The sequence below is a fragment of the Somniosus microcephalus genome, chromosome 12, assembly GCF_052327205.1.
Source record: "Somniosus microcephalus isolate GS21.2 chromosome 12, FLI_Smic_1.0, whole genome shotgun sequence".
Classification (NCBI taxonomy): Eukaryota; Metazoa; Chordata; class Chondrichthyes; order Squaliformes; family Somniosidae; genus Somniosus; species Somniosus microcephalus.
The window spans coordinates 120,290,714-120,313,468 of record NC_140998.1 but is presented as its reverse complement, the minus strand read 5'-3'; the positions used below and the strand labels follow the sequence as shown (position 1 = coordinate 120,313,468).

General features: G+C 44.6%; 1 protein-coding gene across 1 annotated transcript in view; it reads left to right on the top strand.

The window, feature by feature from the left end:
• Positions 1 to 22,755, top strand: part of LOC147109488 (RAS guanyl-releasing protein 1-like) — a 162,005-nt gene that overhangs the window by 113,828 nt on the left and 25,422 nt on the right. The window contains exons 9-12 of the mRNA XM_086003478.1: positions 3,259 to 3,534; positions 6,636 to 6,716; positions 11,520 to 11,624; positions 13,142 to 13,251. Of these exons, the coding sequence (XP_085859604.1) occupies positions 3,259 to 3,534; positions 6,636 to 6,716; positions 11,520 to 11,624; positions 13,142 to 13,251 (572 nt within the window). The remainder of the gene's footprint in view (positions 1 to 3,258; positions 3,535 to 6,635; positions 6,717 to 11,519; positions 11,625 to 13,141; positions 13,252 to 22,755) is intronic.

The window sequence follows — 22,755 nt, the reverse complement described above, 5'->3', positions numbered from 1 at the left end:
GGACACAGAGACAGGGCCCAAAAGCCTGGGACTCGATTTAAAATGTTGCCCAGCACCAGATTCACAGAGGGACACAGAGAGGCCCCAAAGCCTGGGACTCGATTTAAACCGCCCAGCCCAAAACAGCCCTGGCAAAGCCGGGCTCCCCCAGCTAGTCTATATATAAAACAGTATGTCTCTCTGTCTCTCTGTCTGTCCGGCTATACAATCAAAAGTTACAGAGCGTACCTACACATATGTTATATCAAAAGAAAGCTCATCATTAGGGGACTCTTGTAGGAGTATTTACTTTTTGGTCGGACAAAAATTGTGCCGACGGTATCCAAAAAAACGTTCAAAATTCCACTCACTAGCATCGAGTGACATGAAGGTTGACCAATCGTACAGTCGAGCGACCCGACGGTCGACCAATCGCTGCGTCACAGGGGCGGGTTCATAGCGCGTGTGGGCGGGCCATCCTAGAGTCGAGTGACAGGACGATTGACCAATCCTACACTTCAGTGACCTGACGGTTAACCAATCGGTGCGTGTGTGGGCGGGCCTTATCATTCTGAAATGAGGTGAGTGGCCGCCATCTTGATTCCAAACTCTTCATTTCTTTTTCCCACTTTCTGCGTGTTTCTTTTCAAATGTACATTTCCAGCAAAAAAAAAAGTTGCTTTTAAAACACAAATTGTTTTTAAAAAAAGTTAATTAATTTGTAAATCTTTTCTCTAACCTGTATAATTTTCCTACCTTTCACCGTTGTTCCAGGCCTCGAAGCCTGGGCCTCTGTTGCCCAGCCACGCCCGAGCTAGGCACCTCCCATTGCGCTCAATAAGCGGCCCGCGATCGCCGCCATCTTTGTGAAGGCTGGAGGGGGCGGGCCTGAGCCGAGCGTCGCCACCCGCCGCCATCTTAGTAAAGGCGGGCGGGGCGGGAGTCAGCGCGTGCCTCAACTTTGGCCCGGAGTGCGACTTGAGTCCGGCCAGGCCTCACGCGGTAGGTTGCGCACCGGCCGGCTCTGAGGCGCTGATGAGCGGCGGCGCTTCTCTCTCTGGTCTTGAAGCCGGCTCGGGCGGGGGGCCGGTGCTCGGGAGCGCGGGGCTCGGGGGGGGCGGGAGCGCGGGAAGGGGGCGAAGGGTTACCCCGGCAACCGGGCCCGGCCCTCACTGCGGCCGCGGGCCACTCGCCCTCTCTCCTTCCCTCTGTCTCTCTCCCCTCTCCCTCCCCCCTCCCTTCTCTCCCTCCCCCCTCCCCTCTCTCCCTCCCCCCTCCCCTCTCTCCCTCCCCCTCCCCCCTCTCTCTCCCTCTCCCTCCCCCCTCTCTCTCCCTCCCCCTCTCTCTCCCTCCCCCCTCCCTCTCCCCTCCCCCTCTCTCTCCCTCCCTCTCCCTCCCCCTCCCCCCTCTCTCTTACTCCCCCCTTCCCCCCCTCCCTCCACCCCCCACCCCCCTCTCCCTCTCCACCCCCACACCCCCCTTCCCCACCCCCCCACCCCCTCCCCCCTCTCTCCTCCTCCCCCATCCCCCTCCCCCTCCTCCTCCCCCCTCTCCCTCCCCCTACCCCCCTCCCTCCCCCTACCCCCCGTACCCCTACCCCTACCCCCTTCCCCCCCTTCCCCCCAGTCGCTCGCTCTCTTCCCCCCAGTCGCTCGCTCTCTTCCCCCCAGTCGCTCGCTCTCGTCCCCCCAGTCGCTTGCTCTCTCTCTCTCTTCCAACAACAACATGCCCTCAAAAAAGCCTCGGCACCGCCGGGCACTCCAGCTAGTGCCTTTATAATGAAGGCAACTTGATTAGGATTCTATTCAAAGGACTTCTACATATTCTGAAAGGGCTCCCTCACTCTCGTATCTATGTTCCTATCTCCCCAGAAGCAGTGTATTGTATGATCTCAAATGTATTCAGTTTTTAACGTGAATTCTTAACTATTCAGCTGAATTTATGTTGTGGGCTGAAGGCCGAGGGGATCAGAAAGGGAAACGCAGAACTGACGAAAGGTCATCGACCTGAAACGTTAACTCCGTTTCTCTCTCCACAGATGCTGCCTGACCTGCTGGGTATTTCCAGCATTTTCTGTTTTTATTTCAGATTTCCAGCATCCGCAGTATTTTGCTTTTGGATCTCAAGCAGGATTGATAACAAACACATTCAGTTATAATTCCGCCTCAGTCATTTGTGGAGAAAATGAAAGCCAGAGATAAAGATAAAAAAAACAAAAAAAAGCAGAGTTCTTCTATAAATAGCCAGTGCCTATTGCAAACAACCCAGGCATCGGATCAGGAAAAGACTCAGGCAATCACAGCCAGTCAACCCTGCAAAGCCCTCTTCACCAACATCTGGGAACTGGTGCCCAAGTTGGAAAAGCAATCCGATTGACTAGTTAAGCAACAGCCTGACTCTCTAGTCATACTCAGAGTCAAATCTATCATCCAACATCCCAGACTCGTCCATCATCATCCCTGGGCATGTCCTGTCCCATCGGCATAGGTGGGGCACAGTGGTATTAAGTCATGTGGACTTGGCCCTGGGGAGTCCTCAGCATTGACTCTGGACCCCACAAAATCAAAAGCCTTCAAGTCAAACAAGGCACAGGAAATCTTCTGCTGATCATTACCTGCCATATCCCCATCTGAACTGATGAATCAGTACTCTTCCATGTTGAATATACTTGGAGGAAGCACTGAGGGTAGCAAGGGCACAGAATGTACTCTGGGTGGTAAACTTCAATGTCTGTCATCAAAAGTATAACCACCACTGAGCAGGCTGGCGAAAGCACTGTGGGCTATCAGTAACAGCACAATTGTATACCACCACAATCTGTAACCTCATAGCCCGACACATTCCTTACTCCATCACCATCAAGCCGGGAGGCAAGACCTGGCTCAGTGGGGAGTTTAGAAAGGCCTGCCAGAAACAGCACCAAGCATACCTTGCATTGAGTCACTAACCTAGTAAAGCTACAACACCGGCGAGCTAAACACCAAAAGCAGCTGACTAAAAGCACAGTTAAGTGGTCCCACAATCAACGGAACAGAGTAAAGTCCTTCCACAACTAATCAAAAATGGTGGTGGACGATCACAGGTAGCTGATGTGCTACCGACCATTTTGTATTAGCGCTCAAGTTAGATTTCTACCCCATTGTTTTTAACCCTGTGCTTTCATTGGGCACTTGTTCCCCCACAGCTATCAAAAGGAAAAACGTGTGGTTAAGACAAATTGTTCATTTAAGTAAGAACATTCAAAGACACTTGTCTGTAACTCTGGGTTTTTCAATGTAGGTGATGAATGAAATGACTGAGCTGCTCTCGTCCAGTGGAAACTACAACAACTACCGACGCGTCTACAGCGAATGCACAGACTTCAAGATTCCTATTTTGGGTGTCCACCTGAAAGATCTTATTTCACTACACGAAGCCTTGCCAGACTGTGTCGAAGATAACAAGATTAATGTACACAAACTGCAGACTCTCTACAACCACATCAATGAACTTGTCCAGCTTCAGAACACTGCACCTCCTCTGGAAGCAAACAAGGACCTGGTGCACTTGCTCACAGTACGTCTACCTTTACTCTGATAGTGGCTCGGCCCATCTAAGGATAAACAATCCTAAGGCCCACTACTGGTAGAGGCAAGAAAATGACATTCCAAACACTGAGGCACAAGGGCTTTCAAAAATGGCATGAAAATGTAGCCAAAGTACACAATGTGTCATTGAGTGAAACAAGCTGATCCATACTAAGTATTTCTTCAAAAAGTATGAAAGATAAGTTATAGAAAAGACACCAATAATACAGATTCCTTAAAGAGAAACCTAATATTTGGATCAAATAGTCAGTTCTAATCCACAAGAACAAAGTATAGATTTATTATTTCTAATGTCTTGCGCTGCACAAATCCTGAGAGCGATGCTGGACGCTGCTAATACATTTACCAGACCGGTGACTATTGCTGCTATACTGACATTAACCTATATTATAACTATCTGATATTGTGACTGGTCAGACTGATCACAAACCAACCAGTTCAGAAACTCTTGATTTGCAGCTATGGGTATTATTAATAAACCGCTTTGTTCTGGTGATAATTCTACACTAAAGTGTGCAAAGTAAAACTTTAAGGAAGTACCATCTTCAGGCAACCCTTTTTATTCACGTGTTTAAAATCATACAACATGACAAAGTTAATTGTATCAAAACACATCAAGTCACTTACATATGATTTCATTCTGACCAAAATGACACACAAGTCTTTCCTTAATATTTTAAAGTTGTGCCAAACACCTTTTCCATAAGGGGAGAGCCCTTTAAAAACTGTCAACCTTTTCCTTCTGTGGTTTATCTAAAGTGCATGACTAACAGTAAAATGAACAACTTATGAAATACAATGTTATAAGGATATAAAATACACAATATATGTTGCTGCCTCACTTTGACCTCACCACACTACTTCCTTTGTGTTTCTACCCACAGTATTAAACTGAGCAGAACTCTGAAAAGGTGCACTCTGTTAACAGAATTAGTGAATTTAAATTAAAATGGAAGAGCGTTAATCTGATTCCTCTATTTCCAGCAGACATTATTTTCAGCAGGTTCACTCACACCTCAACCAGCTAGCTCCATGTTGTGCTGTCTGCAGGAAGTTCTATGCTTGAAAAGGGAGCAGAGAGCTGGTAAAAGCACAGTTCCCTAATCACAGTGCAGAATCTGCCTGGAGCTTGTTCCATAGCCATTATTAGATGTAATCATACAAATTCAAATAGTGTTCTTCAAATGCAGGGCCTTATTAGGGATTATTACCCTCTGGGCAGCCCATTAGGACATGTGGAATAGAATCTAGTTACTGATAATAAATCAAAACCCTAATCAGTCACGAATGCCCAGCAGCTTCAGATTGGGCAGCCAGTTAAATTGCATCTGTATTAAATTGTGACTATCATTTTCCAATGATATCTGTCTATTTATTACACTATGTAATGCCTGACGTAATTCAATACTAGATTTTACAGACACACTTTTAAAATTGATGTGTTGTTGAATAGCTTTCCCTTCTCCCAGAAAGTGCTGAGCAAAGTCCAGGCACCACTTCTCAGGGAGAAAGCGAACATTCGAGCAAGAGCTGTCACCAGACACACTTTGTGCGCTTCCTAGCTGCCTGCTCAAGGTTCACTAGACTGATTCCTGGGATGGGGGGGGATTATCCTATGAGGAGAGATTGAGTAGACTAGGCCTATATTCCCTAGAGTTTAGAAGAATGAGAGGTGATCTCACTGAAACATACAAAATTCTTAAGGGGCTTGTCAGGGTAGATGCTGGGAGGATGTTTCCCCTGGCTGGGGAGTCCACAACCAGAGGTCACAGTCTCAGAACAAGGGGTCGGCCATTTAGGACTGATGAGGAGAAATTTCTTCACTCAAAGGGTCGTGAATCTTTGGAATTCTCTACCCCAGAGAGCTGGGATGCTCAGTCGTTGATATATATTCAAGACAGAGATCGATAGATTTTTGTATACTAAGGGATATGGGGATAGTGTGGGACGGTGGAGTTGAGGTAGAAGATCAACCATGATCTTATCGAATAGTGGAGCAGGCTCGAAGGGCTGAATGGCCACCTACTGCTCCTATTTCTTATGTTCTTATACTCTTGATCATAGCTGCTGGGGGTGAGGCGGGGGGCGGCGAGGATAAAGAGATAGATGCCCACTCACCCTGACTTTGGGTACTAGGAGGGAATTGCTCAAGGTAAATAATGTGACAAGTGACAGTTTGCTTTCATGCAGCATAAGTTAGGGAAGAGTCACACTTTTAACAGCACATGTGCATTAAGCACTTGTTTTTCCAGTAAAGTTATTGAGTGCTTGTACAAGATAATTTGTTGCTTGCTATGTCTGTTTAAGATGTGATCCTTTAGGAATATTTTCATGCTGAACACAGTGTTTCTATGTTTTAAAAAAATGCTGGGAGCCACTCCAGAGGTCTAAACTTCATCTCATTCTTTGCTGATGTCAAGTGGTGCAGCAGTAGAGGCACTACAATTAGCCACAGTGCTTATGGATTAGGAAAGGGAATATATCAGTCGGGGTATCTGCTCCTGATCCCCTACTGTGTTAATAAATACCCAGTGAGGACAGGATCAGGCTAGGCCCTGATGAGCTCTCAGGCTGATAGCCCATTGGCCCTTGTTGTCACTGCTCACATGAATAATGCTCACTGGGGCAAGGTCCAAATGGCCTGACGCTAGGTGCCTGTGAAATCGTAGCCCAGTGAGGTAGTCAAAAGAGAGGAGAGAGGGGTGAACATTGGAGTAGAATCAAAAGGTCTGGCCATGATAGAGATCTTCTTCTGAAATATTCAGTAACTGGGCTCTTTTAAAAGGAGCTTTTGGTGCAGTTAAATGAAGTGTGACTGTTACAACTATCATTCTAACATAAGCCACCAGTAACCACGGTTACTGGTATTTTCTGTAATATTTGATGTAGTTTGAATAATCCATAAATCATTAATTGAACTGCACGAGTATAGCAGTTCTGAATTAGTGGGTCTGTCAATTTAAAATAGAAGGTGCTTGTCGAAGATGAGTCATTTATATAACGCACTGAGTTAAAACTAAAATATTTGTTTGAAACTGTTTGTGTAACTGATATTCTGCACTATTTCAGCTCTCCCTGGATCTCTACTACTCAGAAGATGAAATTTACGAGCTTTCGTATGCACGTGAGCCAAGAAACAATAAAGTTCCAGTAAGAAAGTCTCCTCATGCCATTCCTATCAATTGATGTTGGTATTTCACATTAAATGCCATTTTGTGACACCCATTACTGCTGATTATAGCTGTGATCATCTTGACAGTGTTTGATCAGTTATATTACATGAAAGTGCAGATGGAGAAATTTTAAAGACAATCAGATTTGATCATATTCAAATCAGGTGCTCTGTGGCTCTTTACAGTCAGTAATTGATTTTAGTCTGAAAGCAGTTATTGCACATCTGGGAACCTTTTCATTCAAAAAATTCTAATACAATTTGGAAGTTAAACTAAAAACGAGGACACAAACAAACTTAATTTGTATTTTTTTCTCAGCATTTAGAAATATTACAGGGGTCAGTGCTAATCCCAACTGAGAAGCTAAATTGACCTGAACTGAGCCATTTTGAATTTATCTGCAAAATATTTGAATCCAATAAAACTCAGAGCAGCTCATTTTGACTTTGGGCAAGTGTAAATCAGGTGACAACGGATCAACCGCCTGCTATACATCTCTCCAGGAGACCTGTAAAATGGGCGGCTGATATAATATTGCCCGTTATTACCCCCAGATAGCTTCAAGTTCAGATGTGTCTGCCTATTTAAATAATGCTGCAGTACTTGCCTGGCCCTCTGTGCAAGTGTGCACCATTTTTCCTGTCCAATAGGGGAGTGATCCAAATTAAGCCAGTTTAGGATAATTCATTGACTACCTGTTTGAATATGTCTGTCTCCTTGAAAACAAAACAGCATGAACCATGTGCAGAGATATTTCTGCATAATTGTGCCAGCAGTTTACCCACCTTCATCGAAATCTCCCCATTGACATGATTATTGGGTGTGCAGCTGTCAGTATAATTATTGTGGCAAAGGTAGTTTGGAGGGTTTTACAGCTCTGGGAGTAGTGGGAGACAACCAGTGGAAGTCTACTGATGGGGCTGATTCTTTGTGTCCTAGTGTGGGGTATGTGTTCATATTTGCTAGGGATCTAGAAATGGTGTACATGCACTGCTTGCCCATCTAGTTAAGAGGTAGGTGATGAATCGATATCCCTGGAGGCTATTGTTGAGTCTGCATTAGGTAGATGTCCACAGTTGAGGGGTTACTTCTGTATTCCCTGCTAGTCTTGTTGCCAGTAGATTTCAGACAGTCTGATGAAATAATGTGCATGCGTCTAGTAGTGCTGTAGCCTCAGTTTCAGACTTCACAGAGACCCAACTCTTGAGTTCCACTAAATTCAAAATAAACGAATCCTAGATGGATGATCGATATATTAAATAGTATAACAAAATATTTACAGAACGGAAACAGGCCATTCAGCCCAACAGGTCCATGCTGGTGTTTATGCTTCACGCGAGCCTCATCCCACCCTTCTTCATCTCACCCAATCAACATGTCCTTCTATTCCTTTCTCCCTCATGAATTTATCTAGCTTCCCCTTAAATGCCTCTATGCTATTCGCCTCAACTATTCCTTGTGGTAGTGAGTTCCATATTCTAACCATTTGTAAGATCTTAATGATCTCAGAGTTCTTGGACAAGACACCAATAGGCAGCAGCCAGTATGTTTCAGCAATGGATCAAGATTTATTAAGCTTACAGTGTAATATACTTAATATTAGGTGATAATTTTAACAAGTAGCTCGCAGTCCTTGGTCTCTGGAACCTCTCGGACACAGATGACATCATCTTAAGTCCGTTCCTTTCTTCTCGCAGTACGTCTGTGTAAAGTTGTTCTTTGAGTATCGAGGTCTTAACCCTTTTATCAAAAGAATCAGCCCTATTAGTAGACTTCCACTGGTTGTCTCCCACTACTCCCAGGGCTGTAAAACCCTCCAAACTACCTTTGATAGTGTCCATATATGGTCTTTAACAAAATCACCTTTTTTAATTGGTTCTAATGGTCAAAATACTATTGTCACCCAGGTTAAGGCTAGTAACCTGGCCACTCTTTTTCCAGTACATTTCCACTAACTCTGCCCCGCTGTCGTGTTATCTTGTTTATAGTTTTTCAGGCCATTGGAATTTACCATATCTCTTTCATTTCATAGCTTCCCTGGTACAAGGCCTTTATACCAAGGGCCCATATCAACGCTGTTTCACTAGTCTTGAGGTATCCAGACTATCTCACTTTAATCTACCAGATAAATACCTTAACTTCCATGATCTCTCTCATTTTATGTCCTTATACTAATTATCCTTTAAATATTGTTGCAATTAGTTTTGTTAAGCGAATTCTAAGTTCTATTCAGCATTATAATATGTTATTTAATGACAGCCTGTAGCTGCTTGTTATCACAGCTTAGTCAAAACTGCGTTTGGCTGTCTCCACAGCTGCATTCTGAACAAGTCTTAGCTTTTTAGTTACCCAGGAGTAATTATGGGTAATATTATTTGGTTAATGGCTACACTTGAAGTTATACATATATGTTTCTCGTCTACTAAATATCAGCCTTTCGTACACACTCTTTGAAAGGAAGACTTGCATTTATATAGCGCCTTTCACAACCACCGGATTTTACAACAAATGAAGTACTTTTTGAAGTGGTCACTGTTGTAATGTAGAAAACGAGGCAGCGAATTTGCACACAGCAAGCTCCCACAAACAGCAATGTGATCATGACCAGATAATCTGTTTTAGTGATTTAACCTTTCATTTGAAAGACGGCACCTCTGACAGTGCAGCACTCCCTCAGCACTGCACTGGAATATCAGCCGAGATTTAAGAAGTTTCTCCTGAATTTATTGGATTTATTACTCTTATATTTATGGCCCCTAGTTTGGTCCCCCACAAGTGGAAACATCTCTACTTCTACCCTATCAAACCCTTCCATAATTTTAAAGCCCTCTGTCAGGTCATCCCTCAGCCTTCTTTTCTAGAGAAAAGAGCCCCAGCCGATTCAATCTTTCCTGGTGGGTATAACTTCCTATTTATGGTATATTTCTAGTAAATCTTTTTTGCACCTTCTCCAGTGCCTCTATATCACTTTTATAATATGGAGACCAGAACTGTTCACAGTACTCCAGGTGTGGTCTAACCAAGGTTGTATACAAGTTTAACATAGCTTCTCTGCTTTTTAATTCTATCCCTCTAGAAATGAACCCAGTGTTTTGTTTGATTTTTTTATGGCTTTATTAACCTGCATTGCTACTTTTAGTGATTTGTGTATCTGCACCCTCCAGATCCCTCTGCTCCTCTACCCCATTTAGACGCTTATTTTCCAAGAAGTATGCGGACTCCTTATTCTTCCTGCCAAAATGTACCACCTCACACTTATCTATATTGAAGTTCATTTGTCAATTATATGCCCATTCTCCAAGCTTATTAATGTCTTCCTGTATTTTGTCGCAGTTCTCTGCATTAAAAACACCTCCTAATTTGGTGTCATCACAAATTTTGAAATAGTACTTCCGATTCCGATGTCCAAATTGTTTATATAAATGGTGAACAACATTTGTGGTCCCAGCTCCGTTCCTTGTCGAACTCCACTTCACACTTTTTGCCAGTCTGAGGAACTACCTTTAACCCCTATACTCTGTTTTCTGTTTTGTAGCCAGCTTGCTCTCCATTCTGCTACTTGTCCCGGCACCACATATTCTGGCCTTAGTCATGGGCAATGTTCCCTTTAAGCTGCGCAGCTGTCTGGAGTTGCCGCGCAGGCCGCTTGCCGGCTTTTCAATAGAAAAAACCCACACATCCGCGGGAATTTGAAGATCAAAGAGAACATTGGTCATGCGTCCACTATGCGGCACCTTATCGAAGGCCTTTTGAAAATCCAAATATATTACATCTACTACATTAACCTTATCTACCCTTTCAGTTACTCCTTTAAAGAATTCAATAAGGTTGGTCAAGCACACAACCTTCTGTTTTGAAATCCACACTGACTATTATATTTTCAGTTTCTAGATGTTTTTCTATTACATCTTTGAGTAAGGATTCCATTATCTTTCTTTCCTACCACTGACTTTAAACTAATTGGTCTATAGTAACCCTGGACTTGTTCTATCTTCCTTTGTAAATATAGGAATCACATTACCTGTCCACCAGTCCTCTGGCAATATTCCCTTTTCTACTGATTTTTTAAATATATATATGTAATAGTGCCTCTCCTATCTCTTCCCTAACTTCTTTTAATATGCATGGGTGCAATCCAGACCAGGGGTTTCATCTAGTTTATTAATTATCTCCCTCCTTTCTATCTTAAAATGTCTTTACATCCTTTTTGATCTCTTCTAATGTCATGTCCACCATGTTAGTCTCCCTGGTAAATACTGAGGCAAAGTAATTGTTTAATATTTCTGTCATTTCGCTGTCATTACCTATGAGTTTATCATCTGTATCCCTTAGTGGCTCTATCCCTATCCTGATTTTTCTTTTGTTATTCATGTGTCTGTAGAATACTTTACTATTTCTTTTCATATTCCTGGATAATTTAATTTCGATATAAAATTGGAAACTGTTGCAAGATAAACTTACAACAAACTTGTTCCTTACTTAACAACTAAAACACAATGCTTGTCATGAAAAGGAAAATGTGCTTTGTGACTTATCAAAGGTCATAATCAGTTTAGAACAGGGAAGACTCGGCAAGTAGTGACACTCAGCACAAGTAACTTACACAAGATTAGCATTCAATGGAGAAAACAACTTTTGTTTGAAATTGTGTCAAATTGTCAGAACTGCTAACTAATTAAAGCATCCAACAATCATATCAACAATTGAAATGTATGTTTTTCCCCATGGAAGGCTTGCAATTCAAAAGTAACTTGTAGCTCTTTGTGATTGTATCATTTAGCCAGCAACTCCTTGCAAACCAGCCGTAGTAGCAGACTGGGCTCCTGGAGTATCACCGAAGCCTGATCCCAAAACCATCAGTAAACATGTTCAGCGGATGGTTGATGTAAGTTTTTCCCGACTAAAGTGTTGTGCCATATATCTAGGCACCCAGTTTCTTTTCATAGTTCCAACACATAGTCATTACTGACTCCAATTCTAAAAGGACGGTACAGCTACACCACATGTCCACCATTAAGTAACACAATATTTCTTCACAAAACATTTACTATCAAAAAGGTACAGATTTTCTAATAAGGTTAAACAGAAAGAATGCCCATTGTTCCCAGGGACTGAGCTACCATTCTAAGGAAAGCGCTGAGCATTAGCAAAGCTTCCCAGCACGAGGGAAGGAAAATTAGACGACCATGAATTCTAAACATCTGGTTACAGAAACTTTACTTGAAGTTCCAATGTTTTTTATCGTATCTTCACTCTTCCATTGGAGAATAGTAGGAAGTAGTGGAAAGATTCAGAGGCTGATTAACAGTCTGACAGGCCACGATGTGAACGCTCCTTCTATGGATGTAATCACCTTTATACTAGCTGATAGAGAGCTTTTATGGGCTCCTACAACCCATACATTGTGGCGGGCACCCACGCTCACCAGACACAAGTATCCTGCTGGATGTCAACCCAGAATTCAGTTAATTTCTTCTATACCTGCTGTCTGCTTAGTAAAATAAGCTGTATTTTTTTCTACTGAAATGAACAAAAATGCATTTCTAATTTGAAATTTGGCAGAAACAAATCCCTAAGTTGGCCAAACCTCGCTCTGCCGCTGCATAAGTTTTGTATCATATGATCACTACTGTGAACCCTACTTCTATATAAAATCTTGTATGAAATCATTAAATTATTTTATACCAGTTAGTCACTAAAATGCAGTATGGCAAGGCACATCGCAATCATCTGCGACACAGTGGGTTGCTGCATCAATTGGTAACACTGCTGACAGTCACCTAAAGGCAGGTTTTAGCTACTGTTCCATATTTTGTTGTTTGAAAGCTGAATTTATGGTAAACTTTGTTTTCATGAAATGCTCTGTGTTTGCACTGGCTATTGGCACTACAACATTCCCAGCAAACAGTATTGACACTTCTTCAGTGGTCATTTTATGAGAGAAGAATATGAGAACATGCGCACATTGTACATACTGACATGGATCAGTCGTGAGTCATCAGTGGAGTCACCAACCTCACTGCGTTAATCCTTCTGACTTCACACTGGAGCTGTGAAGTCAGAAGGATTACAACCAGCAATAGAGCATTATAATAAAAAGAAAATTGGGTATGGATGTACAGAGCCTTGTGGCTGTAATTAGTTCTGAAGTGTCGCGAAGGTCCAGCACACTAGTGTTCAAGGGGAAATCGTTGCCATAGCGGCAAGAGTCGACATGAGCTGTGTGCCATGATGAGGTTCATGTGACACAAATAACATCATCAACAGAAGGAGAAAGCTTTCTTAACACCATCACAGGGCAACAATGCCCTTTAACATTTACATGAACTAGTAATATTCATGACTGCCCATTTCCATTATTAGACCATTTGATGTATTTATTCTTTTGCTTGCCCCATGCAGTCTGTCTTTAAAAATTATGACCACGATCAGGATGGCTACATTTCCCAAGAGGAATTTGAAAAGATTGCTGCCAGTTTTCCGTTTTCTTTCTGCATGATGGACAAAGATTGGTAGGTACAGCAATTTCAGAATGGTATAAAATATTGCAATGATGTGACAGCAAGCATCAGAACAGAATCAAATGTTATAAATAGGCATCATGGAGCAAAAGGCTTGGCTCTTTAAGAGTGGTACAGTCATATCTCAGCTGGAAGTTTGTTTGGTTTATACGTATTTTTACATACATCATAGAATCTTACCACACAGAAGGAAGCCATTTGGCCCAATATGTCTGTGCCAGCTCTTTGAAAGATCTATCCAATTAATCCCGCTTCCTTGCTCTTTCCCTAGAGCGCTATAAATTTTCCCTATTCAAGTACATATCAATTCCCTTTTGAATGTTACTATTGAGCCAGAATTTGCTAGCAAAATAACAGCAAGGTAAAGGCGCACAATGTTATTAGTGTGTAAAAATATCCAGCAATTTGTGGCAAGGAACAGAATTGCGAATCGACACAAATTGCTGGACGATTTGTGCCACTCTGTCGCAAAAACCCTTAGCTCACCGTCAACTTCCCCACGAGTTTCAATAAATTGCTGGATTTGCGCTGTAAATACGAATTAACGTCACCACAGAAAGTTAAGACTGGTATTTCATGACACAAAGACCCTCTTAATGACGAGATTTGTGTTCCTGCAATGCCATTCAACCTCAAAGGCCCAGAAAGGGAACAATTGAAACTGTGGAGTCTCACTCCTGCAGGTAGTAAATTGTTCCTAGAGATTTAAAAAATTTATATTTTAAAAAAATTCTTACTTTTCCTTTCTGTTTCTCTCACTCTTAGTCCAATCTTTTCATTCTTTCTCTTTCTGTATCTAATTTGACTCTAATTCACCCTATTTTCTTCTCCATTGTTCCTGTTTCTTTCTGTATCCTTAAATTTAATTGCTTAAGGAGACAGTCTGTTGGTCCCGTCATTCACCAAGGTCCCAGATGCCCCGTGATCAACTCGCACATCTGGCAACTTGAGGCGTAAACATTTTTTGAGCTGAATGGTGAGGAAAAACATCCAACTCACAGGGCATGCCACGCGATACGCCACTCCAGCAAGTTCTGGCCCATTAAATGCACTTCCACCACCCTTTCAGGCAATGCATTCCAGAGCATAACAACTCGCTGCTTAAAAAACATTTCCTCATCTCCTTCCTGGGTCCTTTGTCTATTATCTTAAATCTGCGTCCTCTGGTTATCGACCCTCTTTCAAGTGGAAACAGTTTTTCCCTAACTATCCTATCAAAACCCTTCATAATTTTGAACACCTCTATAAAATCTCCCCTTAACCGTCTCTGCGCCAAGGAAAACAATCCCAGTTTCTTTAGTCTCTCCATCCTTGTATTTATTTCTAAATTGGCTGTGCTAGAATATATAAAAAGCTGAAATTCAGAACATTTATGTCTATAGTCCCTTCTGTAATTTTTTGGCAGCACTAAATGACAAAAAAATATTTATTTCTAAAAATCACAAATTTAGACACGACTCGCCAATCGTGCTACAGGACATTCTAACCACACAAAAATGAACAAATTTATATGCAAAGCAACAAAAAGACATGCTAAATTAACAAAGGTCTAGGTGACCAGTTAACATGAACCAACTCATTATACACACGATTGGATAGAGTATTTTGCAGGGCACATTACTCATAGGCTTGTAATTGTAATGCTTGACACTAGAGAAAAGAGATTGTGAAATACACCACTGCCAGCAGAATATTCTGCACTCGCGCATTGTTTATTAGGGGTGAATTTTAACCCCAAAAAATGGGCGGGTTGGATGTTAAAATGTTAAAAATCTGAATCCCGACCCCAACCCACCCACTTCCGGTTTTAACGGATGCGGGACGAGCAACCAACCTGCTCCCAGGAGGTGGGTTGGAAATTTAAATGTTATAAATGAAGCTGGGAGCCCCACATTTAACCAGCATTTTAAATTTAACCCTGGCCGGCCGGGTTTTTCTGTGCCTCACAGTTTCACGCATACGCGAACTTTAACATCGCAGGCCCGGCGGAGAGCTGTGCTGCTGCGTGGCCACGCAGCTCGTAGGGAACGTTGGTTTGGGTTGGGTGGTAAGTTATAGAAACATAGATACATAGAAGATAGGAGCAGGAGTAGGCCATTCGGCCCCTCGAGCCTGCTTCGCCATTCAATGAGATCATGGCTGACCATCCAAATTCAGTACCCTGTCCCTGCTTTCTCCCCATACCCCTTGATCGCTTTAGCCTTAAGAAATATAACTAACTCCTTCTTGAATATATTTAATGAATTGGCCTCAACTGCCTTGTGTGGTAGAGAATTCCACAGTTTCACCACTCTCTGGGTGAAGTTAAAGTTAAAAGTCTGAATCCGGACCAGAACCCACCTCCAACCCACCCACTTCCGGTTTTAACGGAGGCAGGATTGGGGGCGGGCAGCCAATCCGCTACCAAGAGGCGGGTCTCCTATTAAAATATTATAATTAGGCGCCGTGCCTCAGATTTAACCTCCATTTTAAATTTAACAGTGGCTGCTCTGATTTTGCAGCTCTCGTGAAACCTGCCAGCTGTTATATCTCAAGAGTTTAATAACCTTGCTTGTATAACAATTAAAAGAGTACACAGGAGACAGAGTTCAGTTAACAGCCATCATCGAGAGAATCTTCTCAACTTTTATACACTCTATTTCCCATAGTGCCTTGCACATCACAACTACGGTAAGCTATGTGGGACAATTCAAATACAACATTCAAAATACACAACATCTCCTCCCCTCTTACATTAGATGTCCCAATAGAACCACAACATTTTTAAAACACAATAACCTGGGAGTGAGGGTAGACTTCCTCCAACCGTGGCTATACCCATGAGGATTATTCTGCCCCAAATAAAGGGTAATCCTCTGAACTATAAGTTCAAACGTATAGGGGCCCGCCGCTCTCTGGTAGGATACCGGCGGTCAACCTGGCTCTCCAGTTCATTGTCTCCCACAGGTGACGTCAACACAGGTGTAGGCGGCTGAGGTGCCTGTATACAGGTCTCCCTTGATGATGAGATAAGGGCTTTTTGCGGCTGCTTCCTCAGAAGGTGAGCCTCTCGGTGTAGAAGGCGGATGACCCACAGCGTCACCCAATGGCAGATAAACTGCTGTTGGTGGTTCAGTGGGTGTTGCTGCACTTCGTAGAAGCTGATCGGTGTGTCTCTTCCAGACAATGTCCTCGGGTGTCTGTACAGTGTAGGATACTGGACCAGTCTCTGCAATGACAGTAGCAGGAATGCACTTAGGTCCACCACTGTAGTTCCATGCCAACACATGTTCACCTGGACTGAAGACTCTGTCTTTGGAGCGTTGTTCACGTCGCTTGATCTGCTTGTCCTGCTGATACTGTACCACGTCTTTCACCTTTGGCGGTTTCAGCAGGTCGAAGTTGGTTCGTAGCTCTCTTTTGAGCAGTAGAGTGGCAGGTGATGCTTTTGTGGTCGCATGTGGTGTGTTCCTGTAACTCAACAGGAAACTATTCAGGCGCTGATGAAGCGTTCCCTGGCCTTGCGATGCCTTTAGAGAGTGTTTCATGGTCTGAACAAACCTCTCAGCTAGACAATTGGTCACAGGGTGGTATGGTGCAGCCCTGATATGTTGTACGCCATTCACCTGCAGGAATGTAGCCATTTCTTGTGACACCCACTGTGGACCGTTGTCTGAGACAAGCTGCATCGGAGATCCAAATCGGCTGAACACCTCACCTAACATCTCGATAGTCTTCTCAGCGGTGGTGGACCTCATTATAACAACCTCTGGCCACTTACTGTGCACGTCAACAGCCACCAGGAACATTCCTCGAATGGACCTGCAAAGTCTACATGAATGCGGTGCCATGCTTCCTCCGGAAAGTCCCAGGGGTGAAGAGGTGCAAGCTGTGGCACATTACGAACTCTCTGACATGAGGAACAGGTTTTAGCTTTGTCCTCAATCTGTCCATCCATACCCGGCCACCAGAAGTAGCTCCTCGCTATTTCTTTCATACGAACCATTCCGCAGTGTCTGGAGTGTAGTTGCTGTAACACTGGTTTCCGTAGCGATGGTGGAATAACCACTCTCCTCCCCCACAGCAAACATCCAGACTGCACCGACAGTTCGTTTCTCCTTAAGAGATACGGGCCTAAAAATTCGGTAGGCTTAGCGCCGCATTTGAGGCGCTAGAGGGCCTAGCGCCGGAGTTATGGCCAGTTGAGAAATTCCCTGGGGCCCTAAATCAGCGTTGCACCGGTAGCGCTGCGCCAGCACCGATGACGTCATCGGTGTGCGCAGCGTCCCGGTTGCCGTGGTAACCCGGCCCCAAGCCGAAATTCAGTTGTGCCCGCCTCGCCCGTGGCAGGCGCAACTAAGACTCTGGCAACAGAGTCTTCCCCCAGTGTGCGCCGGCGCATAAAGCTGGAGCGGCGGCCGGCCGCGTTCCCGGCGGCCGCCTGCCCGCACCTCCCTTCCTGGACTCCTGCATTCCCCCCCCGCGGCCCTGATCAGTGTCTGATGCGAGCCCGGCACTTCCCCGAGGTGCCGGGCTCAGATGTCGGGTCAATCCGCCGGACAGTTGTCGGCTGCAGGCAGCTCCTCCTTAACAGGAGGAGGAGGCCTGCAGTTCCCCCGCCTGCCGCACCGCATCGGGTGCCGCAGCGGGGGATTAGCGCCGGGAAACCCAAGTTCACGCCCGTTTTGAGGCGCTAAAGGAGGGTTTTAGCGCCCGCCGCCGTCTGGGCCCGGCGCACCCGAATTTTCGTCGCGCGCTGCCGCATTACCGCTGGCGCAAACTTTCTGGCGCTACAGCCCTGGCAAGACCAAAACCCAATTTCTAGGCCAAGGTTTCAGGTTTGGGTCATCACTGTCAAGCTTGCCCCTGACGATAATGTCCAGCACTGCAGACAACACTGGGTCGTTTCTGGTGTTTCGTCGGACCGGTGTCGAAGTAACAGGCGCGTTCTCCACCTGCCTAAAATAGCAGATGTCCATGCTACGCTTCATAGGCTTGGTGACAGGCAGCGGCAACCTGGAAAGACCATCAGCGTTGCCGTGCAGGTCAGACTTGCGATATCTAATGTCAAATGTGTGTGCAGACAACAGCAGTGCCCACCTTTGCATTCTGCTCGCAGCAAGTGACGGAATCCCTGTATGTGGCCCGAAGATGGTCGTGAGAGGGTGGTGACCTGTTAGTAGGGTGAACTGTCTCCCGTACAAATATTGGTGAAACTTGCGAACGCCAAAAATGATGCTCCGTGCTTCTCGTTCTATTTGGGCGTAGTTAGTTTCAACTCTGTTCAAAGTCCTAGATGCGAATGCTATCGGCTTCTCTTCTCCGTTTGGCATGATATGAGAAATGACCGCTCCCACACCATATGACGATGCATCGCAAGCTAACTGTATTGGTAATGAAGGATTAAAATGCGTCAAAGCCTCTGACTTCAGGAGCATATCCTTTGCTGTCATGAATGCCTCCTGGCACTTGTTAGTCCATTCCCACTTCTTGTCTTTACATAGCAACCAATGCAGCGGCCTCAGCATCGAGGCTAGGTTCGGTATGAACCGTCCATAGTAGTTCAGTAACCCTAGAAAAGAACGCAGCTGGCTGATATTTTCAGGTGCTGGGGCATCCACAATTGCCTTGGTCTTGGACGGTGCCTTGTGAAGGCCTGTGGCATCGACCACATGACCGAGGTACTCAACTGATGCCTGAAAAAAATCGCATTTATCCCTGCGAACTCTGAGTCCGTAATCCCTCAGTCTCTGTAGTGTTGCATCCAAGTTACGCAGATGGTCTTGGTCATCACACCCGGTAACTAAGATATCATCTAAGTAGTACTGGACTCCAGCCAATCCACTAAGGATCTGGTCCATAGCATGTTGGAAAAGCGCTGGAGCTGATGTAATTCCGAAAGGAAGTCGACGATACCTAAATAGGCCCTTGTGCGTCACAATAGTCAGCATTTCTCGTGACTGTTCATCCACATGCATTTGCAGGTAGGCTTGACAGGTCGATTGTACTAAACTTCTGGCCCCCAGCAAGTCCCGCAAACAAATCATCAATATGGGGAAGCGGATATTGCTCCACTGACAATACAGGGTTAACAGTTACTTTAAAACCTCCACATATCTTAACTCCATCCCCTTTCTTGAGCACTGGTACGATGGGCGTTGCCCATTCACTCACGCTGACTTGTTCTAGTACTCCGCTTTCAACTAGGGCTTCTAATTCAGCCTCGACTTTTGGTCTGATGGCATAAGATACGGGTCGTGCTTTCATGAACTTGGGTTTGCTATCCTGCTTAATACGAAGCTTCACAGTAATATCTTTCATGCTACCCAGTTCTCCATTAAAGACTTCTGCATGTTTCTTTAAGATGGCGGGTAAGCCTAGATCATTGTGTGACATCATGTAGACTGATGACCAGTCTAATTTTATTCTCTCCATCCACGAACGTCCCAGCAAGGAGGGGTAGTCTCCTTTAACTACCTAGTGGTAACTTCCTGGTTTGTCCATTCAACTGAACTGTGACCTCAGTGATACCTCTCACGGTTACTCTTTCACCGGTATATGTCTTTAACGCTATGTTAGCTGGCTGAAGTGGAAGGTGCTTTAATGTCTTTTTGTAGACTGTCTCTGACATAAGAGATACTGCTGCCCCGGTATCGATCTGCATTCGCACAGGCTGCCCCTCTAACAAGGGTGAGACCCAGTAGCCATGCGAATCCCCAGCTACAGTCAGCACGTTCAGTGATAGTTCCTCCTCTGAAGTGTCACTTGCCTCTGTTTTGTCCTGTTCTACAGAGCGGACATGCTTCTTTGTCTTTTGTCTGAATGTTTTTTTTCTTCCTTCCGTCTTTGACGTTTTCTCTGTGTCATAGAAACATAGAAGATAGGAGCAGGAGTAGGCCATTCGGCCCTTCGAGCCTGCTCCGCCATTCAATGTGATCATGGCTGATCATCCAAATTCAGTACCCTGTCCCTGCCTTTTCCCCATATCCCTTGATCCCTTTAGCCTCAAGAAATATATCCAACTCTTTCTTGAATATATTTAATGAACTAGCCTCCACCGCCCTCTGTGGCAGAGAATTCCACAGGTTTACCACTCTCTGGGTGAAGAAATTCCTCCTCATTTCAGTCCTAAATGGCTTACCCCTTATCCTTAGACTATGACCCCTGGTTCTGGACTCCCCGGCCATCAGAAACATCCTTCCTGCATCTAGTCTGTCCAGACCTGACAGAATTTTATAGGTTTCGATGAGATACCCTCTCAAGCTTCTAAACTCCAGTGAGTATAAGCCCAATCGACACAATCTCTCCTCATACGTCATTCCTGTCCTTTTTATTTCTGCTTGCGCGCTGAATATGTCCCTTTTTACCACAGCTGTGGCAATCCATGTCCACACACCAGCATGCAGACGCAAGATGCCCCGTTTTACCACAATGGAAGCATGGCCCTTGGCTCTCTGTTCTTACTTTGTGCACTTTTTCTGTTGCACCCAACTGTTGAGCTTCCTTAGCTGCCAATTCCATGGAAATACTGATTTCAATGGCCTTTTGTAGAGTCAGATTACTCTCCATTAATAGTCTCTTCTGTATGGTTTCAGTTCTCATACCACACACTAGCCTGCCTCTTATAGTATCATTTAGCACGTCATTAAACTCACAGTGCTCTGATAGTCTTTTTAGTGCAGCTACAAACATGGTCACTGTTTCTCCTTCTTCCTGGTTACGCCTGTGGAACCTAAACCTCTCAGCTATGCCTAGGGGTTTGGGTGAAAAATGCCTTTTTAGTATCTCCACAATTTCGCTATATTGTTTAGTCCCTGGTTTATCTGAATGCACTAAAGTATGCAAAAGATTGAAAGTCTTTGGTCCCATCACACTTAACAATGTAGGTACTACTTTGTTCCCTCCAATGTCATTTGCTTGTGTGAAGTATTCAAATCGTTCTGTGTATGAGCTCCATTGTTCGACATTCTCATCAAACGGTCCAATGTTACCGATAATTCCAGCCATTTTCCTTCTCTCAGGCTCCTAATTATCATTCACTAAGGATCCTTCCAATGTTGAACTCAACTAAAATCACTATCAGTTATTTAGTGCTTCAATTCACTGATCGTTTCACAGTTGAATAAATGTCCTTCCCGACTTACTCACTGCTTTTCCTCCCCTTCCTCAAGTCGTTAGTACCTTATACGCCGTCTCGTCTTCCCGCCATTGCAAGCTCCTTTATCCTCGAGCCAGCCTCACTTTAATTAACTGTCCACGGCAAAAATAACAGTTTTAAACACGCAAAACCCGACTATCTTCTGCACAGCAGAGCCACGTAAGTTCAGACGTCCTCGTCGCCACTTTTGTTATATCTCAAGAGTTTAATAACCTTGCTTGTATAACAATTAAAAGAGTACGCAGGAAACAGAGTTCAGTTAACAGCCATCATCGAGAGAATCTTCTCAACTTTTATACACTCTATTTCCCATAGTGCATTGCACATCACAACTACGGTAAGCTATGTGGGACAATTCAAATACAACATTCAAAATACACAACACCAGCTAAAGTAAGGTGAGTACTGCTGGATCCAGGAGGGAAGTGCTTTTACACTTACCTCCTGGATCCAGCATCCTCACATAACCTAACCCCCAGCGATCGGAGACCTCCCCCCAACAAGGCCTCTGATCCCTCCCTCCACATTCCTCCGGCCCTCGTGCCACTCCTGGCCCCTCCGATGCTCACCCGGCCACACACCCCCTACTGTGCCCCTGCAATTGTTGCCAAGCCAACACCCCGCCCCCCCACCCCCTGGCCAAGATTGTTCCTTATACCGCCCCCTCCCCACTGTGCTCCTCTGGCCACCCCTGGTTCCCACCCTCCCTCTCCTCTGCAGCCTAGTGCCACAGGCCTACCCACCCGCAGCCAGCCAGCCTCTCAGTCAGGTTGGCTGCAGGCGGGAAACAGAGGTTTCCCATGCAAATCAGGCCCTGCCTTTAAATTCGACCACTTCGGAGCTCCCCCGCACGCCTTCCCCCCACACCCCCCGCCGCCAACTCCCAACCCACCTCCCCATTAAAATTCAGGCCAAAATCTTTAAATGCGGATTTTAAAATGTCCCCAGTAAACAAATCATCACTGCAAAGACTATTGCCATCAGAAATGCATTTGAAAGGATTTTCTAATGCTCTCTTTATAATGCAGAACTTACCACTTGAAGCAGTTCCTACAATGTGTTTCCCGGTGTTCTAGAACATAGCCCATTTGTATTGCATGAGCAACTCTTGAAAAGGCATGATAAATTTTTGGCTTGCATACTTTTGTCAGGTTTTGGGGAAGAACTATGCAGGCTGACCTTGCAGGAACTACATTTCTGGCCTGCATAGGCAGTCTGAAATCTAAATCCAGCCATGGCCAGGAGCCATATCAATGTGCAGCATTCGCTGTACTTTTGTTTGCTTCTGATGGCACGGTACGTCCATCACCACAGGGGGATAACAAAAGCACCTCCTGAGGTGGCACTCCATGCCACCG